The sequence below is a fragment of the Triticum urartu genome, chromosome 1A (genome assembly GCF_056163025.1).
Source record: "Triticum urartu cultivar PI428250 chromosome 1A, HENAU_Tu73, whole genome shotgun sequence".
NCBI lineage: Eukaryota > Viridiplantae > Streptophyta > Magnoliopsida > Poales > Poaceae > Triticum > Triticum urartu.
The window spans coordinates 506412258-506426287 of NC_141873.1; the positions used below are offsets into that span (position 1 = coordinate 506412258).

The 14030-nt window shown below is 47.6% G+C and overlaps 3 protein-coding genes and 1 pseudogene across 3 annotated transcripts; 3 read left to right on the plus strand and 1 right to left on the minus strand.

Moving 5' to 3' along the window:
* LOC147992015 (stellacyanin-like) overlaps positions 1-14030 on the plus strand; it is a 30995-nt pseudogene that overhangs the window by 16390 nt on the left and 575 nt on the right.
* Positions 1910-2962, plus strand: LOC147992016 (uncharacterized). The gene is made up of 3 exons (XM_087543009.1): positions 1910-2535; positions 2623-2703; positions 2778-2962. The coding sequence occupies exons 1-3, from the start codon at positions 1941-1943 to the stop codon at positions 2960-2962; spliced, it is 861 nt and encodes a 286-aa protein (XP_087399135.1). The 5' UTR covers positions 1910-1940.
* LOC125523182 (uncharacterized) lies at positions 6009-10004 on the plus strand. The gene is made up of 9 exons (XM_048688236.2): positions 6009-6320; positions 7557-7866; positions 7964-8048; positions 8148-8189; positions 8298-8466; positions 8917-8969; positions 9091-9303; positions 9529-9575; positions 9792-10004. The coding sequence occupies exons 2-9, from the start codon at positions 7646-7648 to the stop codon at positions 9844-9846; spliced, it is 885 nt and encodes a 294-aa protein (XP_048544193.2). The 5' UTR covers positions 6009-6320; positions 7557-7645; the 3' UTR covers positions 9847-10004.
* On the minus strand, positions 12079-13889 carry LOC125523210 (cyclin-D5-2-like). The gene is made up of 5 exons (XM_087527181.1): positions 13565-13889; positions 13377-13463; positions 12960-13288; positions 12745-12874; positions 12079-12626 (listed from the first exon to the last, which is right to left on the minus strand). The coding sequence occupies exons 3-5, from the start codon at positions 13277-13279 to the stop codon at positions 12096-12098; spliced, it is 981 nt and encodes a 326-aa protein (XP_087383307.1). The 5' UTR covers positions 13280-13288; positions 13377-13463; positions 13565-13889; the 3' UTR covers positions 12079-12095.

Genomic DNA, 14030 nt, shown 5'->3' on the forward strand with positions numbered 1-14030 from the left:
GAGCTTCTCGCCCCCAGGTTGTTATTCCCCTGCTCGCTCCCTCCCTCTTCCTCTCTATGGATTGGTTGCTGCTGCATGCTTGCTGCTCAAGTACCAGTCATCTCTTGCGTTGGTGCTTCTGCTGTGTGGATTTGTTGATATTATTGATATTGCTTAGCTAGTGTGGATGACTGGATGTGGGTGCGTGACTGTGCTCAACATATTAGAATATTTTTCAAATAAAAATAACAATTAGTGCTCAAGTAATAATTTATGGGTTGAGTTCTGCGCATAGTTAAATGTAGTAGCAGCATACAGTTTTCACTGTGCACACTGCCGAGCATGCATTTTTGTATGTAGAAATCTCAAATCTTTGTAACACAACACTTGCTGGCATTGGGTAAATGACTTGCCTTCCATTAACTACAGTCTTGCATTTTTATAAAAAGAAAAAAGATTATCTCTTGCGTGCAAGTGTACTCTGTGAGATAGTAATACATTCCCGTGTATGTGTAGTTCATTGGGCCTGTAGCTCACTAGTTTGTGTTTCCGCTGTAATATTTACCTCTGCTATCATGATGATACTTCTCGTTCGAAGAATTAGTATTTTAAAATTTTAGTGTCCACCTAACATCAGTACCTTGGAATATACTGCCTGTTGGAAGGATCATTTTATATCCTGAACATTTGCTATTGCAGCTGCTCTTTAGCTACATAGCTACATAATATCAAATTTGACTTGAACTTTATATGTTTATATTACATGGCAAGTTGATTGTGTAGCCTATGTATAGAAGCTCAGGTGTAGATAAGTTCAGAAAGATGTCTCGTTTGGCAAGAGTGTGATGAAGTAATGTGGAATTGCTCTGAACCTTTAATACATTTATGTGTGGAATCTGTTATTAATCTGTACAACATCAGCACTAACACTTTAATGGTATCGATTCAGTATCTTAACTACTGGGCCACCAGTCAGCCATTAATCTTTGTCCGTACAACATCAACAGTGAAACTTTTATATTATTGATTCAATATCTCTACAACATCAGTACTGCCGAGCATGTATATTTTTCCTGTAGAAACGACTTCTTCCAATAACTACAATCTTGCACTTTTCTAGAAAAATAATCTGATCTCTTGTGTGCACATGTTCTCTGCGATACTAATACATCCATGTGTATGGGTACTACTGGGGCCTGTAGATTACTAATTTGTGGTTCCCTGTAATTATTTACCTCTGCTATCATGCTGGTTTCGGCTTTGTAGTAAGGTCCTCGACATATACTTCTCGTTCAAAGAATTAGCACTTCAATTTTTTGTTCGCCTACATAACATCAGTACCAGCGGTAGCTCCGTCCATCTACCACCCCCCATCCGCCCTTCTCCCTCTCCTACTCAACCCTAATCCCATGTCCTCCCCTCCCTCCCATTCAGATCTGATGGCCGCTCCCCCTCTTCCCCATCACAGTTTGTCCCTCCTCCCCAATATGTTTGCATAGTAAGATACTAATCTGTCTTAAATTAACTCTGCTGCAGGTTATTTGTCTTGGATTGGCACATCCATGTAGACCAACTGAAGGTATGTTCAGAGATAATTTCTGCTATCAGTAAGGAAAAAATAAGTTTTGTTTGGCCATGCATTCATGTGGTGAAGAGAACTAGAATCAGTATTTGACTATATAGTGAATGCTTGTTGTGCCCTGTCTTAAATGACTGAATGCTTGCTGAAATTTTGATATCTTGTTGTAGCATAAATTAGTACAACAATTTTTGATAGCTTGTCTTATATGCCTGATTGGTATCTTGCTTGCTTATGTCGTATGGCTGATTGATGACTTGTCCTTAATAGCTAGCCGTAGCATAATTTTTGAAATGCTTGTTGTACCATGTCTTTGTATATTTACTTGTGTGATTGAATGAGGCATGAATGTCTAATTTGTGAAATGTAATGTAGCTGCACCATGTCTGACATGGACTTGGTTGCTTACATAAACGAGGAGAACAAAAGAAGAAAGAGGAGACGGATAGTTTTGACCAAACTGTACTTTGAATCGTTTCTTCTTGGGATAGCATATCTTAGTACGAGGAGGGCACCAAGGGACTTAGGGAGTTTTAGTGACGATGAGGAAAAGAACATTCATCGGAAGTATTTGCTAAAAGGAATGTATGATGGGGCAGAAGTAACATGCTATGATCAGTTGCGTTTAACTAAAAGAAACTTCCATGACTTATGCACCATGTTGCATGAGAGGGCTGGTCTTCATGACAGTGTCTATGTTTCCGTGGAGGAAAAGGTGGCAATGTTCTTGTTGGTAGTTGGCCATGGTATCAAAATGAGGATTCTGCGTGGCACTTACAAGCGCTCCTTATGGACCATTAGTACCCACTTTGACGATGTATTAACAGCGATTCTATCTCTAACCGGGGAGTTCATTAAGCTTCCTGATCCTTCTACTCAGCCACCTGATGATTACAAATGGAAGTGGTTTGGCAATGCACTTGGAGCACTAGATGGGTGTCATGTTGATGTTTGTGTGCCCGTGTGTGACCAAGGGAGATATAGGAACAGGAAGCAAGCTATCAGCACTAACATGCTTGGTGTGGTTGATTGGAATATGAAATTTATGTATGTCTTGCCTGGCTGGGAGGGTTCAGCTTCTGACTCAAGAGTCTTGCGTGATGCAATGAGGTTGAGCCGCCAAGATGCATTTGTCGTACCACAGGGTATGACACTTCCTCTTAGTAATTCATTTCTCCTCTGTATAATTGTTAGCTAACTCACTTGCTTGACACACTAGGGAAATATTATTTAGTTGATGCTGGTTACACCAACGGTCCGGGATTTCTTGCTCCATTCAGATCGACTTGGTATCACTTAAAAGAGTGGGTATCAAGTCAACAACAGCCCCAAACTCCCAAAGAGCTGTATAACTTGCGTCATTCTCGAGCTAGAAATGTAGTCGAGAGAACATTTGGGTCCTAAACTATTCTGACACAGTGGCTGAGCTAGAAACAAATAATCCAGTGGGCCACCTACAAAAAAACCGACATAACACAGTAATAAGAAATTGACCAGAAGAGCAATATGAATAGCTTAATCAAGTCTCACAACATTAGAGTTAACTAAAAATGTTTGAAATTTCCAAATATTACAACACAACTAGGGCTGGACAGAAAGCTCACGGCTCGAAGATACAACAAGCCTGATTTTTAGTTAACTCTAATGTTGTGAGACTTGATTAAGCTATTCATATTGCTCTTCTGGTCAATTTCTTATTACTGTGTTATGTCGGTTTTTTTGTAGGTGGCCCACTGGATTATTTGTTTCTAGCTCAGCAAGGTCAACAAGGGGGAAGAACACGAGCTAAAAGGATGAGGTTCATTGGGGAAGAAGACCCCCTTTTATAGGTGGGGAAAAATCCAACCGTTACCCACCAACCAGCCCGCGGCCAGCGGTACTACCGCGCCTGGCCAGCGGTACTACCACAAAGCCGCGTGGTACTACTGCTTGCATCCAAGCGGTACTACCGCACAGCGGTGCGGTACTACCGTACCGACCCACGGTACTGCCGCAACCCCATCACAGAACCGATAAACAAATGCACAGGAGCTGGGGGCGGAACTTCCGCACGCGCGGTACTACCGCGCCCCCCATGCGGTACTACCGCGAGGCAAAAGTCCCAGCCAGGGGAAAAGGGAAACTTCCGTGCCTACTTCCTCAAAGAAACGGAAGTAGCAAAAACCCGACACAGTAGTACTGCCGAGGGGCGGTACTACTGCCTGACCGCATAGCGCGGTACTACCGCACGGCGAAAGCGGTACTACCGCGGTAGGTGTGGATGTAAAAAATTACATCCGCTCCTACTACCGCAAAGGGGCGGCACTAGCCTGGTGGGCAGTGGTAGTGCGGCTCTAGGGGAGCGGTACTACCGTGGGCACCTGCGATACTACCGTGCCACTGCACGGTACTACCGCTGATGCCTACGGTACTACCGCTTTCCTGGGAGCAGTACTACCGCAACCAACAACGGCAGCCACACAAGGGAGGCAAGAAAACGGAGGAAGCTCCAAGGAAGAAGGAGGGGGAAAGAAGGAGACGTATACGTGAAGAAACCACCCAAACCTTTCCAACGTGGACCCTGACAAAACCACACTCAAGAGAACAGGAACTGCCATAACTTCTGCATACGAGCTCCGAATTGAGCAAACTCAAGCTTGTTGGAAACAAGACGACGAGCAGCATCAAAACAACGACTGGTTATAGAAAGAAGAGGCAGGGGAGGTATGCCAACAAATAGAGGAGTGAAACCTCCAACCGAGATGAACCGGCAAAACCTCCAACAACGAAAACATCATAGAGTATGCAAGCGAACTCTGTTTTCGATGAACTCAAGCTTGTCATCAAGATGACCAAAAGCTCTAAGACTCTCAAAGAGAACCAAACAAGAACCAAGAAAGATGATGCAAGGATGCAATGGTTTGAGCTCTCAGCGAACGATACGATCAAGCTACTCATCGAGAGCCCCCCTTGATAGTACGGCAATCGATCCTATAACCCAGTCTCCCAACTACCATCATGAGACCGGTAAAATAGAAAACCTATCAAGGGCAAACCTTTGCCTTGCACATGGTCCACTTGAGCTAGATGAAGACGATCTTGACTCCCTCAAGTTGGACCACCTTTCTTGATTGGGTTGACTTGATGAAGACTAGTTGATTGCTCCCCCATACTCCACTATGGGTGAGCCACTCTTCCGCACATCTTCACAAGTCCATTGTCACCACAAAGGACGGCAAGCTTCAAGCATTTGATCTCTTCGTGATGCTCCACTTGAACTTGCACACCGCAACCTAACCCCACAAAGAACCCTCATGAAGACCATGGGTTAGTACACGAAGCGTAATTAACAATGCTTACCATACCATGGGATCACTTGATCCCTCTCGGTACATCTTCTACGCTTTGTGGGTTGGTCAACTTGATTCACTCTTTGACTTAGTCTTGATCAACCTCTCACAAGACCAATCTTTAGGTAATTCCTTGAATAGCACCTTGGTCGACACAAACTCTCCTTGAAACCAACACATGTACTTCAAGAAAAGCCTATGGACAAAAACCTTCAAATATAACTCAAGGCAACCATTAGTCCATAGAGATTGTCATCAATTACCAAAACCAAACATGGGGGCACCGCATGTTCTTTCAACCATCTATATGCTCTAATCTTCACCGTCCATCTACTCTCTTTTACCTCTTTCTCTCACCCGCTCCCTTCCAGGTCCAGCCTCCAGGCACAAATCAACAGCCACAATGGCCTTGCTGCAGCTCCTCCTTCATGGCTTCTCTGCCTCCGCCCCTCCCTCTCTGCCTCCCCCCTCCTTCCCTAGAACCGCCCTTCCTTCCCTGCTCCAATTCCTCTACCAGTCTCCTCTTACATGACAGATCAATCGAGTCGCTCGACTCACAAACCGCGACTAGTCGAGACTAGTCATGACTAGTCGACCGAGTCATTCAACTCATCCAATGATTCGAGTCGACAGGTTGAGTCGACCTTCATGTAACGACTCATCGACTAGTCGACGACTAGTCGCGACTAGTCGTTCGACTCGAAATCCATGGTGATGCTATGTGCCTCCAAATTCGATGCTCTTCCTTCAAAAAGGAAAGAGCATTCTTGGAATTCCTATGCCATAATCTTTATCTCCCGGATAATATGACCATGTTTTTTGCCCGTCCCATCCTTTATGTTCGACACGACACCTTTACAGTTTGATGCAACAATGGTGCTTGTTTGTAACAGGTCAGATGGCAGGGCCATGGCCTCTCGGCAGGCTAAAGCTTCAACCGTAGTGACACATTTGCAAGTGGATCTGCAAGGTCGATAGGGTGGGCTGTGGGATTTTAGACCGGCCATATACGACAGGAAATTACAGATGGGACTAAGAAAGAAAAGCCCAGCAAAACTCGTCCCGACCCGTCTAGCCCAACAAACAATGCACCTGATTCTCAAGATTGTCTCAAAAAAAAAACCTATTCTCAAGGGGGGAAAACGCACCTAGGGGACACTGGGACAGACGCGCCGAGCCCCTGCGCGTCCCCGACCTCGGCGGCTCGGCTCTCGATCTCGCTGGCTGTCTCGCCGGACGCCGTCAGCCGTCGCTGTCTGCCTCGTCATCGCTAGACGCCCAGGAGCCGCCCCTGCCCGCCCCGCCCGCCCAGCGCTCGGCGCTACTGCGCTTCCCTAGCGCCCCTGCAAGCCGGCGCCGGCCGCCCAGTCCGCCCTCCACCGATTCCGGCACTCGGCCGACAGTAAGCCTTGAGCTCGATTTGAGGACTGAAGGTAAGTTGTCCACTGTGGCACTGCCCATTCCCCAATTTCTGATTTAGGGTTTGCTCTTTGCTGTCTATTGCATCAATCAGGTGGAAGAGTCAAGTCTATTGTTGCGTTAACTGAACAACAGGACTTGCTATCCAGTACATGCACACATAGTCCTGTGAATACATACACATAATTTTGCTACCCAGTACATGAACACCTGATTAGTGACAAATTAATGACTTGTCTGATTGTTTGCCACTCTAACATGTTACTCTAACAATGCCACTCTTTACAAATTAACAATGCCACACAGTCTTTCTTGAACTTCTCAAGGTATGTATTATGTAGGCTTCTCTTAGGCAATTGAGAATTTTAGTACTCCCTCCGTCCGGAATTACTTGTCCACAAATGGATAAAAGTAAATGTATCCAGAACTAAAATATGTCTAGATACATCCATTTCTATGACAAGTATTTCCGGACGGAGGGAGTATGTCTGTAAGACCATATTGATCTATTTCTATCTGCTATTGGTAAATTAATTAGAACGTTGGCATGTCATATTCGTTGTCAAAAGAAAAAGTTGGACCACCCTGCTCGTTAGGGCCCCTTTATTGTTTATGTGACAATGTACGAGACTTGACTTATGTGATTAATTTAGTAGGATAGCAAAATTTGATTATTGGCTAGCACACAGGTTTGATTTTGACCTGCAAAAACTGAGATGCAGAGTAAATCACATTCATTGAGATTTACCGACCCGATACAAGAAATGGGTGGAAAGATAATACAAAGAATGAGAATTAGGAGAAGACAATACAGTAATGGTCCTTCTGAATCGTCCTTGTTGAGAGAGACTTGAGACAATTTGATGGACCAAATGCATATGTGAATGGTATCGTTGATGTTGGACCTTGCTGGACTTTCTTCTTTCGATTTGTGAATTGTTGATCAGTGCATGCCTATATTATCTTGTAGTATATGGTAATGTATTGCTAGTTCTTTAGCAAAGGTCATGTCATATGTTTCTTGCACCGAGCCTTGACCAGCTTGCGTGCTTCACGAGCTTGGCCGGAGGCTTGGGCCTGGCTTGTTGTATCTTCGAGCCCTGAGCTTTCTGTCCAGCCCTAGTTGTGTTGTAATATTTGGAAATTTCAAACATTTTTAGTTAATTCTAATGTTGTGAGACTTGATTAAGCTGTTCATATTGCTCTTCTGGTCAATTTCTTATTACTGTGTTATGTCGGTTTTTTTGTAGGTGGCCCACTGGATTATTTGTTTCTAGCTCAGCCACTGCCTCAGAATAGTTTAGGACCTGAGAAGTCCTTTACTCCATTAGGCAAAACAATGGAGGACTGTGCAGCCACCCCTGTTCGCCGCCCTGCCGACCCCTCTTCCCCATCCCCAACCCCATCTCCCTTATCTCTGCGCCAGTGGCGCCCAGCGGCGCAGCGCAACCTGCGCAACCAGTGGTCGCGCCTGCTTGCCGCCAAGACCCGGTGGCTGGACGCCGCCGCCAGCGGCCGCTCCCATGCCGCCACGCTCGTCAACGCCTACCTCTCCCGCAGGTTGCCCCCTCTCTGGCTCTGTGTTTCGGCGACGCTTGAGTTTTTGAGATTTTATTAACTAGTTACTGACTGCGCCTTGTGCTTGTCATTTTGTCAGTTACATGCCAGGGATGGATTTGGGGGTGCTCAAGGACATGCCCAGGATCCGCGACAGGGCGAGCGCCAAATTGACCCACAAGGAGGTAGCTACGCTGTCGCCAGGAACTCAGCCAATCCTCCTCAGCAGCATGGTTTAATTTTCTTGTTCATCCCCTCATTTTCATGTCCCTTGCTTGGTTCAGGTGCAATGCCGCGAGATGCTTCTATCAGCCTACAAGGAGATGGTAATGCTTCATACAAAGCCCATGCTTGTTCATGTCATTTTAGCCGGGACCCTGTAAGCCATTAATGGTTGTTTGACTTTTGGTGCTCTTCCTATTTCCTGGTAATAGGTCTGTGCCATGTCCGACTTGGTTAAAGCTTCTCATGCCATGCGGTGTTTCTCCAAAGTATCTTCTGGTAGCCCACTAGTCCGATTTACTGATCGGCAGGATGATTTGAATGATTTAGGGGATGGTGGAGGAGCTCCAGTATACAGATGGATCTCCATGTTAGAATTTGGTGGGTTACTCGCATTTTTTTATGCAAAACTGGATTAAGTTCCGTAATCTTCATTTCCCCTTCCCACGTGACATTACTTGCTTTTAAGAGATTCAGAAATTTTTATTCTGAAAGACGTACTAGGATTCGGATAGACAGATGAACTTTCTTTTCATTTGTGTTTGGCATGACAGAAATGCATTCTTGGAATCAATTTTGTGTAGTTTGGGAAATAGCTCCAACTTAGTCAGAAAATCAAGTGAATTTTATATAGTTAGTAAATAATTTGCAAGTTATTCAGTGTAGCACTGCCACATTAGATCAAGTTGACTGAATAAATATCTGGTTTCTTATATCCAAAGTGATTTGTCCGTAATTTCTTTCTAAAATAGCTACTCAAGATCAGATCTTTCTGATCCAGCAAGATACGGCTAATATATTGATTTGTTGTTATTCGTGACTTGATCTCAGAAAACCTCGCCAAAGAGCTTGTTGAGATGTTTGTTTCAGAGCTACGATTGAAGGTATGCCATCACACAATTCTGCTATGTTTAGCTTGTGCACTTAGAAATCGCATTTTTTTACATCCCTGTTTCTCCTGAACTTTTGGAAAAATCCTGACAGTGGAAATCATTTTTAATGTAGAGACTGATTGTCTTGGACCTCCTGTCAATTAACTTAAAAGAAGGTGCAGATCCTTCATTAGAATGGTCAGATGAGTTATATGACGGGGAATTCAACGAATTTCAGAGGATTGGCCTGGGGTCTGGAGACAGCTTCCCACTACCTGAGAATTGGAAGGCTGATGTCTTACAGGCATGGCGACCTGGACATACCCCATCCCATGAGGTTTTACAGGTGTTGATCCAATTTTTGCAATAGCTTTGCATTTATTCCCTTAGAAATCAACTGTCTCCGTCCTGATGTTTAGATCTTTAATTGTTTGTTTGGTAGACATAGCATTGTGTTGGCTCATTGTAAATAAAGGATGAGAGCACCATCTTTGGATTAGATCAAATGTGTTGTGCTCATTGCAGCATGCTTTCTAACAAGGGTTGTGTCTTTTCAATTATTATTTTACAGGTTTATTTAACCTCTTGGCTTGCTAATGTGAACATCAAGACGAGTAGGTAATTGCTCCATCTGCTTTAGCTTTCGATTTTACAAACTAGTATAAGGATACCTGAATTTCGAAATTAAGCTGTATCATATACTCCCTCCGTTCCAAATTATTCGTCGTGGTTTTAGTTCAAATTGAACTAAAACCACGACGAGTAATTTGGAACGGAGGGAGTACTAGTTTTGTTGATAGTGTGATAGTATTGATCTCTTGATTTTATTTTCAGAATTGACGAAATATTTGAGCTTGTTGAGGAAGAGACGCAGATCAAATTGCGTTGAAGATTTCGATTCATAGAATTTAAGTGGGAACCATTCGGGAATGTTCAGGGGTTCTTTTTCATTAACGGAAGTGATTTAGGCTATTTAGCCAGTGTGATCTGCCCTAAGAAAGAGGGCTCATATATAATACTTCTCAAATGCATTACTGTTAGCTTGAATACAGTTTGTGTGACAAGGCTGAGCCACGAGCCCACCGGCTCCTGAAAATCCAGAATGTCTTGCCTTGCCCCTGTGGTTGGCGTTCCATGGAGTACGTAGTAGCTGAAAACAGCCTGACACTGGACTCTGCTTCTAGTGCTGATTTCAGGATCTGCTGGGAAGACGGGAGAGAAATCAAGCACAGTGTGGGCGAGTATCCGAGTTTCTCCATGTTCTCGTGGAAGTTATATATGACAGGGAATCTCCCTGGCCTTGTTTTGGGTGGTGCCGCCTCGCCCGTTTCCAGCAGCACTCTTCTTCTCCGGCCACAAATTCGAAGCTAAAGAAAATGCCATTGCCATGGAGGAGCAATTCACTAGTGCTCGCCCAAGGTTCGATGCTAGTAGTAGACAGGAGGAGCCCAGCTTATTATTGGCAGTAGCATATATCATGATTGGCTGGAAGGAAGAGAGCAGAGGAGTCAGGAGGAGGACCCCAGAGCTCTGTTGAACGTGCCCATGCATGCTGCCCCGGACAAACGAAACGATCCAGGAGCTTTGTCTGCCGCATGCCCTTGCCCTTGCCCTGTTCCATTCCACTCCATTTAAAGAGGGAGATGGAAAAAGAAACTGAACGTCCACATGAGATATCACGTCCCTGTTCCCGGGCGGGACATTGGTCAACCATGTGGCTCCTGCAGTGCCTCTCTGAATTAAAAGAGGTAATAGCATCCCAGGTACCCTAACTTGCATAAGATGTGATATTTTAGTACCAAACTTGCAAAACTCAATCCCATTATATCCTAACTTACACCTTATGTGATGTTTTAGTCCCAGACCAATCAGAGGACGACAATTGGTAGCCAGGTGGCTGGTTCGGTCAGTACACACTTTTGCAAAAAAAACTCTGCCTTTTCCCCTAATTAACCCGTACTTTTGTGCAGTCAGTGCGAGTTACCCCAAGAAAGCCATCAGCCAAGGCTTTTTCCCGGTTTTCTGTGTCACCGCGCCCCCCGGCGCGCGCAGCTCCGGCGCCAGGTACGATAGCGCCGACAGGGCGCCGCTGCGGAGCGCGCACGCCACGCTGCTGCCGAGCTTCCTCGACTGCGCCGTCTTGTGCGCGCCGGCAACGAGGCGGGTCAGGCCGAAGCCGGAGACGTGCGGACGAAGCTCGTCGTCGAGCAGGATCTTGGATGACTTGATGCAGCCATGCACGTACCGGCGAGAGCTGCACTCGTGCAGGTATGCCAGTCCCCTCGCCGCGCCCTGAACGATGGACAGCCTCACCGACAACGGTAATGGAGTTGGCGAAGCTAGTCCACATGCAATTAGTGCTACGTGCATGAGTCCGGCTGCTAGCCGTTACCTAGTAGCTAGTACATGTACGAGTACTAGTTCAAGTCGTGTCAAAGTCTGAGTCATAAATTAGGCTAGTGTTGTAGTCCAAGTCGTGTCAAAGTCCGAGTCATAAACTAGGCTAGTGTTGTATCCGTGCAACACTAGGGCCTTGTTTGGATAAGTAGTTTTCGCAGAACTAGTTTTCCGTGAACCTATATAACCGTCTAACAGACTTAAACCATGTTTGGGCCCCGCAGTAAAAACGTGAATTAGCAAAATTCAGTTTCCACAAAGCCAGGAATATGCGTTTTATGAAAAACTACTAATACATGTTTTTATGAAAACACGATTATACGGATACTCATCGCAACTGATATTCGCCGACTCGACGAACGAAAGCAGCAGCGGAAGCGAGCTGAGTCGGCAAGTTGAAACCGCCACCGTCTATGCGTGCCAAGTCGCCGAGGGAAGCGGCCACCGCCGTCCATGCGTGCCAAGTCGCCGAGGGAAGTGGCCACCGCCGAGCGCACACGCCGAGTTGTCGACTGGAAGCCGCCGTCGCCGTCTTCACGCCGAGTTGTGGAGTCGCCGAGGGAGGCCACATGGCCGCGGCCATCGCACCGAGTCGTCAAGTAGAAGCCGCATGGCCGCTATCAGTATTTTCTCAGTTCCACCGGCGACGATGTCGCGTCGCTGAGACTGGTTTTCTACGCACCGACGATGTCGCCGAGCTGCGCATTCGAGCGCCTCCACTCCATGGCCTCATCAGTGTTCTCATGGTCTCTCGTTCATTGTTGTGCCACCCGTCGAGCTGCAGCGGGCGGCGCTACTCTGTCCCGAGCCTCCACCAAATGATGAACACCAGCCACGGAATACGACGAGGAATCCCGCTGGACGCAACCATCTCTTCTGCGGATGCAAGGCTGTGGCCGCGTCTCCGTGCTCGGTAGTGGCAACATAGGCAATGGGTGCAGCCTCGGCCTCAAAGGCACGGCGCCGGCGCCACCCGGACTCAGTGCCATCGCCGTCGTTGGGCTCACTGAGACGGCGGCGGCTACGTCGGTGCCACGGCCGGGGACGACCCTGTACACGATGCCGCCATCCAGCTGCCAGTCTGATCTGCTTGTTCATCTCCGACACAGCTGCGATGAAGGCGACGGTGTCGGCAACATCATCAACAAGAACAGAATCATATGTACTGGTGGCAACTTCATTGGAGTCTGGACATGGCAATGATCTCTTGCCATGGCTCATTCTGCTTTTCAAGTCGCCAACCATCATGCTGTAGCAGGCATGTACATGCTCCTGATCAATGTAACAGACAAAGGTTGTTCAAACCCAATGCTCATTTCATCATCCAAATGAAACATTACTATGATCAAAGTGATGCAAAAGGGTTATTTATTTAGTTTGTGCAAGAAACCTTCTCAATGGGGCATGATGGAGATAGATTGTCCATCTTGGACTCCAGTGCTTCTTTGGTCAGTAGAGCTTCATAGGATGCAGCCAAGATTGCAGCTGCAGCCACAGTAGATGGCCTGTAATCCAGCACACTGCCGGTTGCATGAACACAGCGCAAATCAATCAGACAAAATGCAAGAAAGTTCGCAAGATTTCTTTTTAGAAGGTGTGCAGGACGAAGATGAACCTTCGGCTGTGGCAAAGATGGAGCCGATGGACTTGAGGGCGACGCGGGCGGGGTCATGCCCGCCGCCGCCGCGGCCGTCGTGCCGGTCGAGCCGGGAGGAGAAGCAAGGGAGGTAGTCGAACGGCGTAACGGCGGCCATGCGCCAACCGAGCGTGGACAGCACGAGCAGCTCCATCCGGCGGACGGAGGCGGAGCAGAACTCGTAGCCGCCGCCGGCGTCGAGCTCCGACAGCGCCGGCGCGCAGTACTCCTCCATCTTGGCCGCCACGGAGACGCAGGCCACGGACAGGAGGCGCGCCGCCCACGGCATGGCCGCCCTCTGCACGCACACAACCACATCATCCTCCCGTTCCTAAGAAGCAGAGAGGCTAAATTTGTTTTACGGTGGCGGTGCGGTGATTGATTACATTGACACGTCGCCGGAGGAAGAAGCGGTCGAAGTAGGCGATGGCCAGGTACGCCGTGCGGTGGCCGAACCCGAAGCGGCCCCGAGTCTGCAGATGCAAATTAGATGCCGGTTCCAAAGGCGTCAGTGACTGATCGATCGATGCTCGCACCAATAATCGTGAGAGCGAGGAGCTGAGTGAGTGCTCACTTCAAGGATCCATTTGACGGCGGCGAGGCGCGCCTGCCGGAACCAGTCCTCGGAAGCGGCCGACGAGCAGTCCTCCGGCACTGCCACTGCAGCACTAGCCCGGCAACGATGGCCGCCACCACAATGACGGCCAGAATCGGCACCGTGGGCGACGACTGACGCTTCGGCGGCCTTCCAACCTGCGCCGCTGCACCAGGGTTCATTCCACGGTTCGTCTGCGGGATTCTTCCCTCTCTCCGGCGCACTCGATCTTGAGCGGAAACCCGCAGAGCCTCGGGTTGTCGTCGAAGGCGGTGGGCCTGGTTGACGAGCGAGCCCACCTGCGGGATCACGCCGGCGAGGTCGTTCCCCCGGAGGTCAAGGCTGACAGCCACGGGAATGCCGCCGAACTCCGGCGGGATCCCGCAGACGAAATGGTTGATTAAAGAAAACGGCGGGGGGGGGGGGGGGGGGGGGGTCTGCAAAA

Excerpts from the sequence above, each read along its gene's own strand:
- LOC147992016 (XM_087543009.1), top strand. The coding sequence starts at position 1,941 with ATGTCTGACATGGACTTGGTTGCTTACATAAACGAGGAGAACAAAAGA. Across the intron at positions 2,536-2,622 it reads GCCCGTGTGTGACCAAGGGA|GGGAGGGTTCAGCTTCTGAC; the intron begins GATATAGGAACA and ends TCTTGCCTGGCT. Across the intron at positions 2,704-2,777 it reads TGCATTTGTCGTACCACAGG|GGAAATATTATTTAGTTGAT; the intron begins GTATGACACTTC and ends TTGACACACTAG.
- LOC125523182 (XM_048688236.2), top strand. The coding sequence starts at position 7,646 with ATGGAGGACTGTGCAGCCACCCCTGTTCGCCGCCCTGCCGACCCCTCT. Across the intron at positions 8,049-8,147 it reads CCAAATTGACCCACAAGGAG|GTGCAATGCCGCGAGATGCT; the intron begins GTAGCTACGCTG and ends TGCTTGGTTCAG. Across the intron at positions 9,304-9,528 it reads CATCCCATGAGGTTTTACAG|GTTTATTTAACCTCTTGGCT; the intron begins GTGTTGATCCAA and ends ATTATTTTACAG.
- LOC125523210 (XM_087527181.1), bottom strand. The coding sequence starts at position 13,279 with ATGCCGTGGGCGGCGCGCCTCCTGTCCGTGGCCTGCGTCTCCGTGGCG. Across the intron at positions 12,875-12,959 it reads ACAGCCGAAGGTTCATCTTC|TGTGCTGGATTACAGGCCAT; the intron begins GTCCTGCACACC and ends TGCAACCGGCAG. Across the intron at positions 12,627-12,744 it reads CATCATGCCCCATTGAGAAG|GAGCATGTACATGCCTGCTA; the intron begins GTTTCTTGCACA and ends TACATTGATCAG.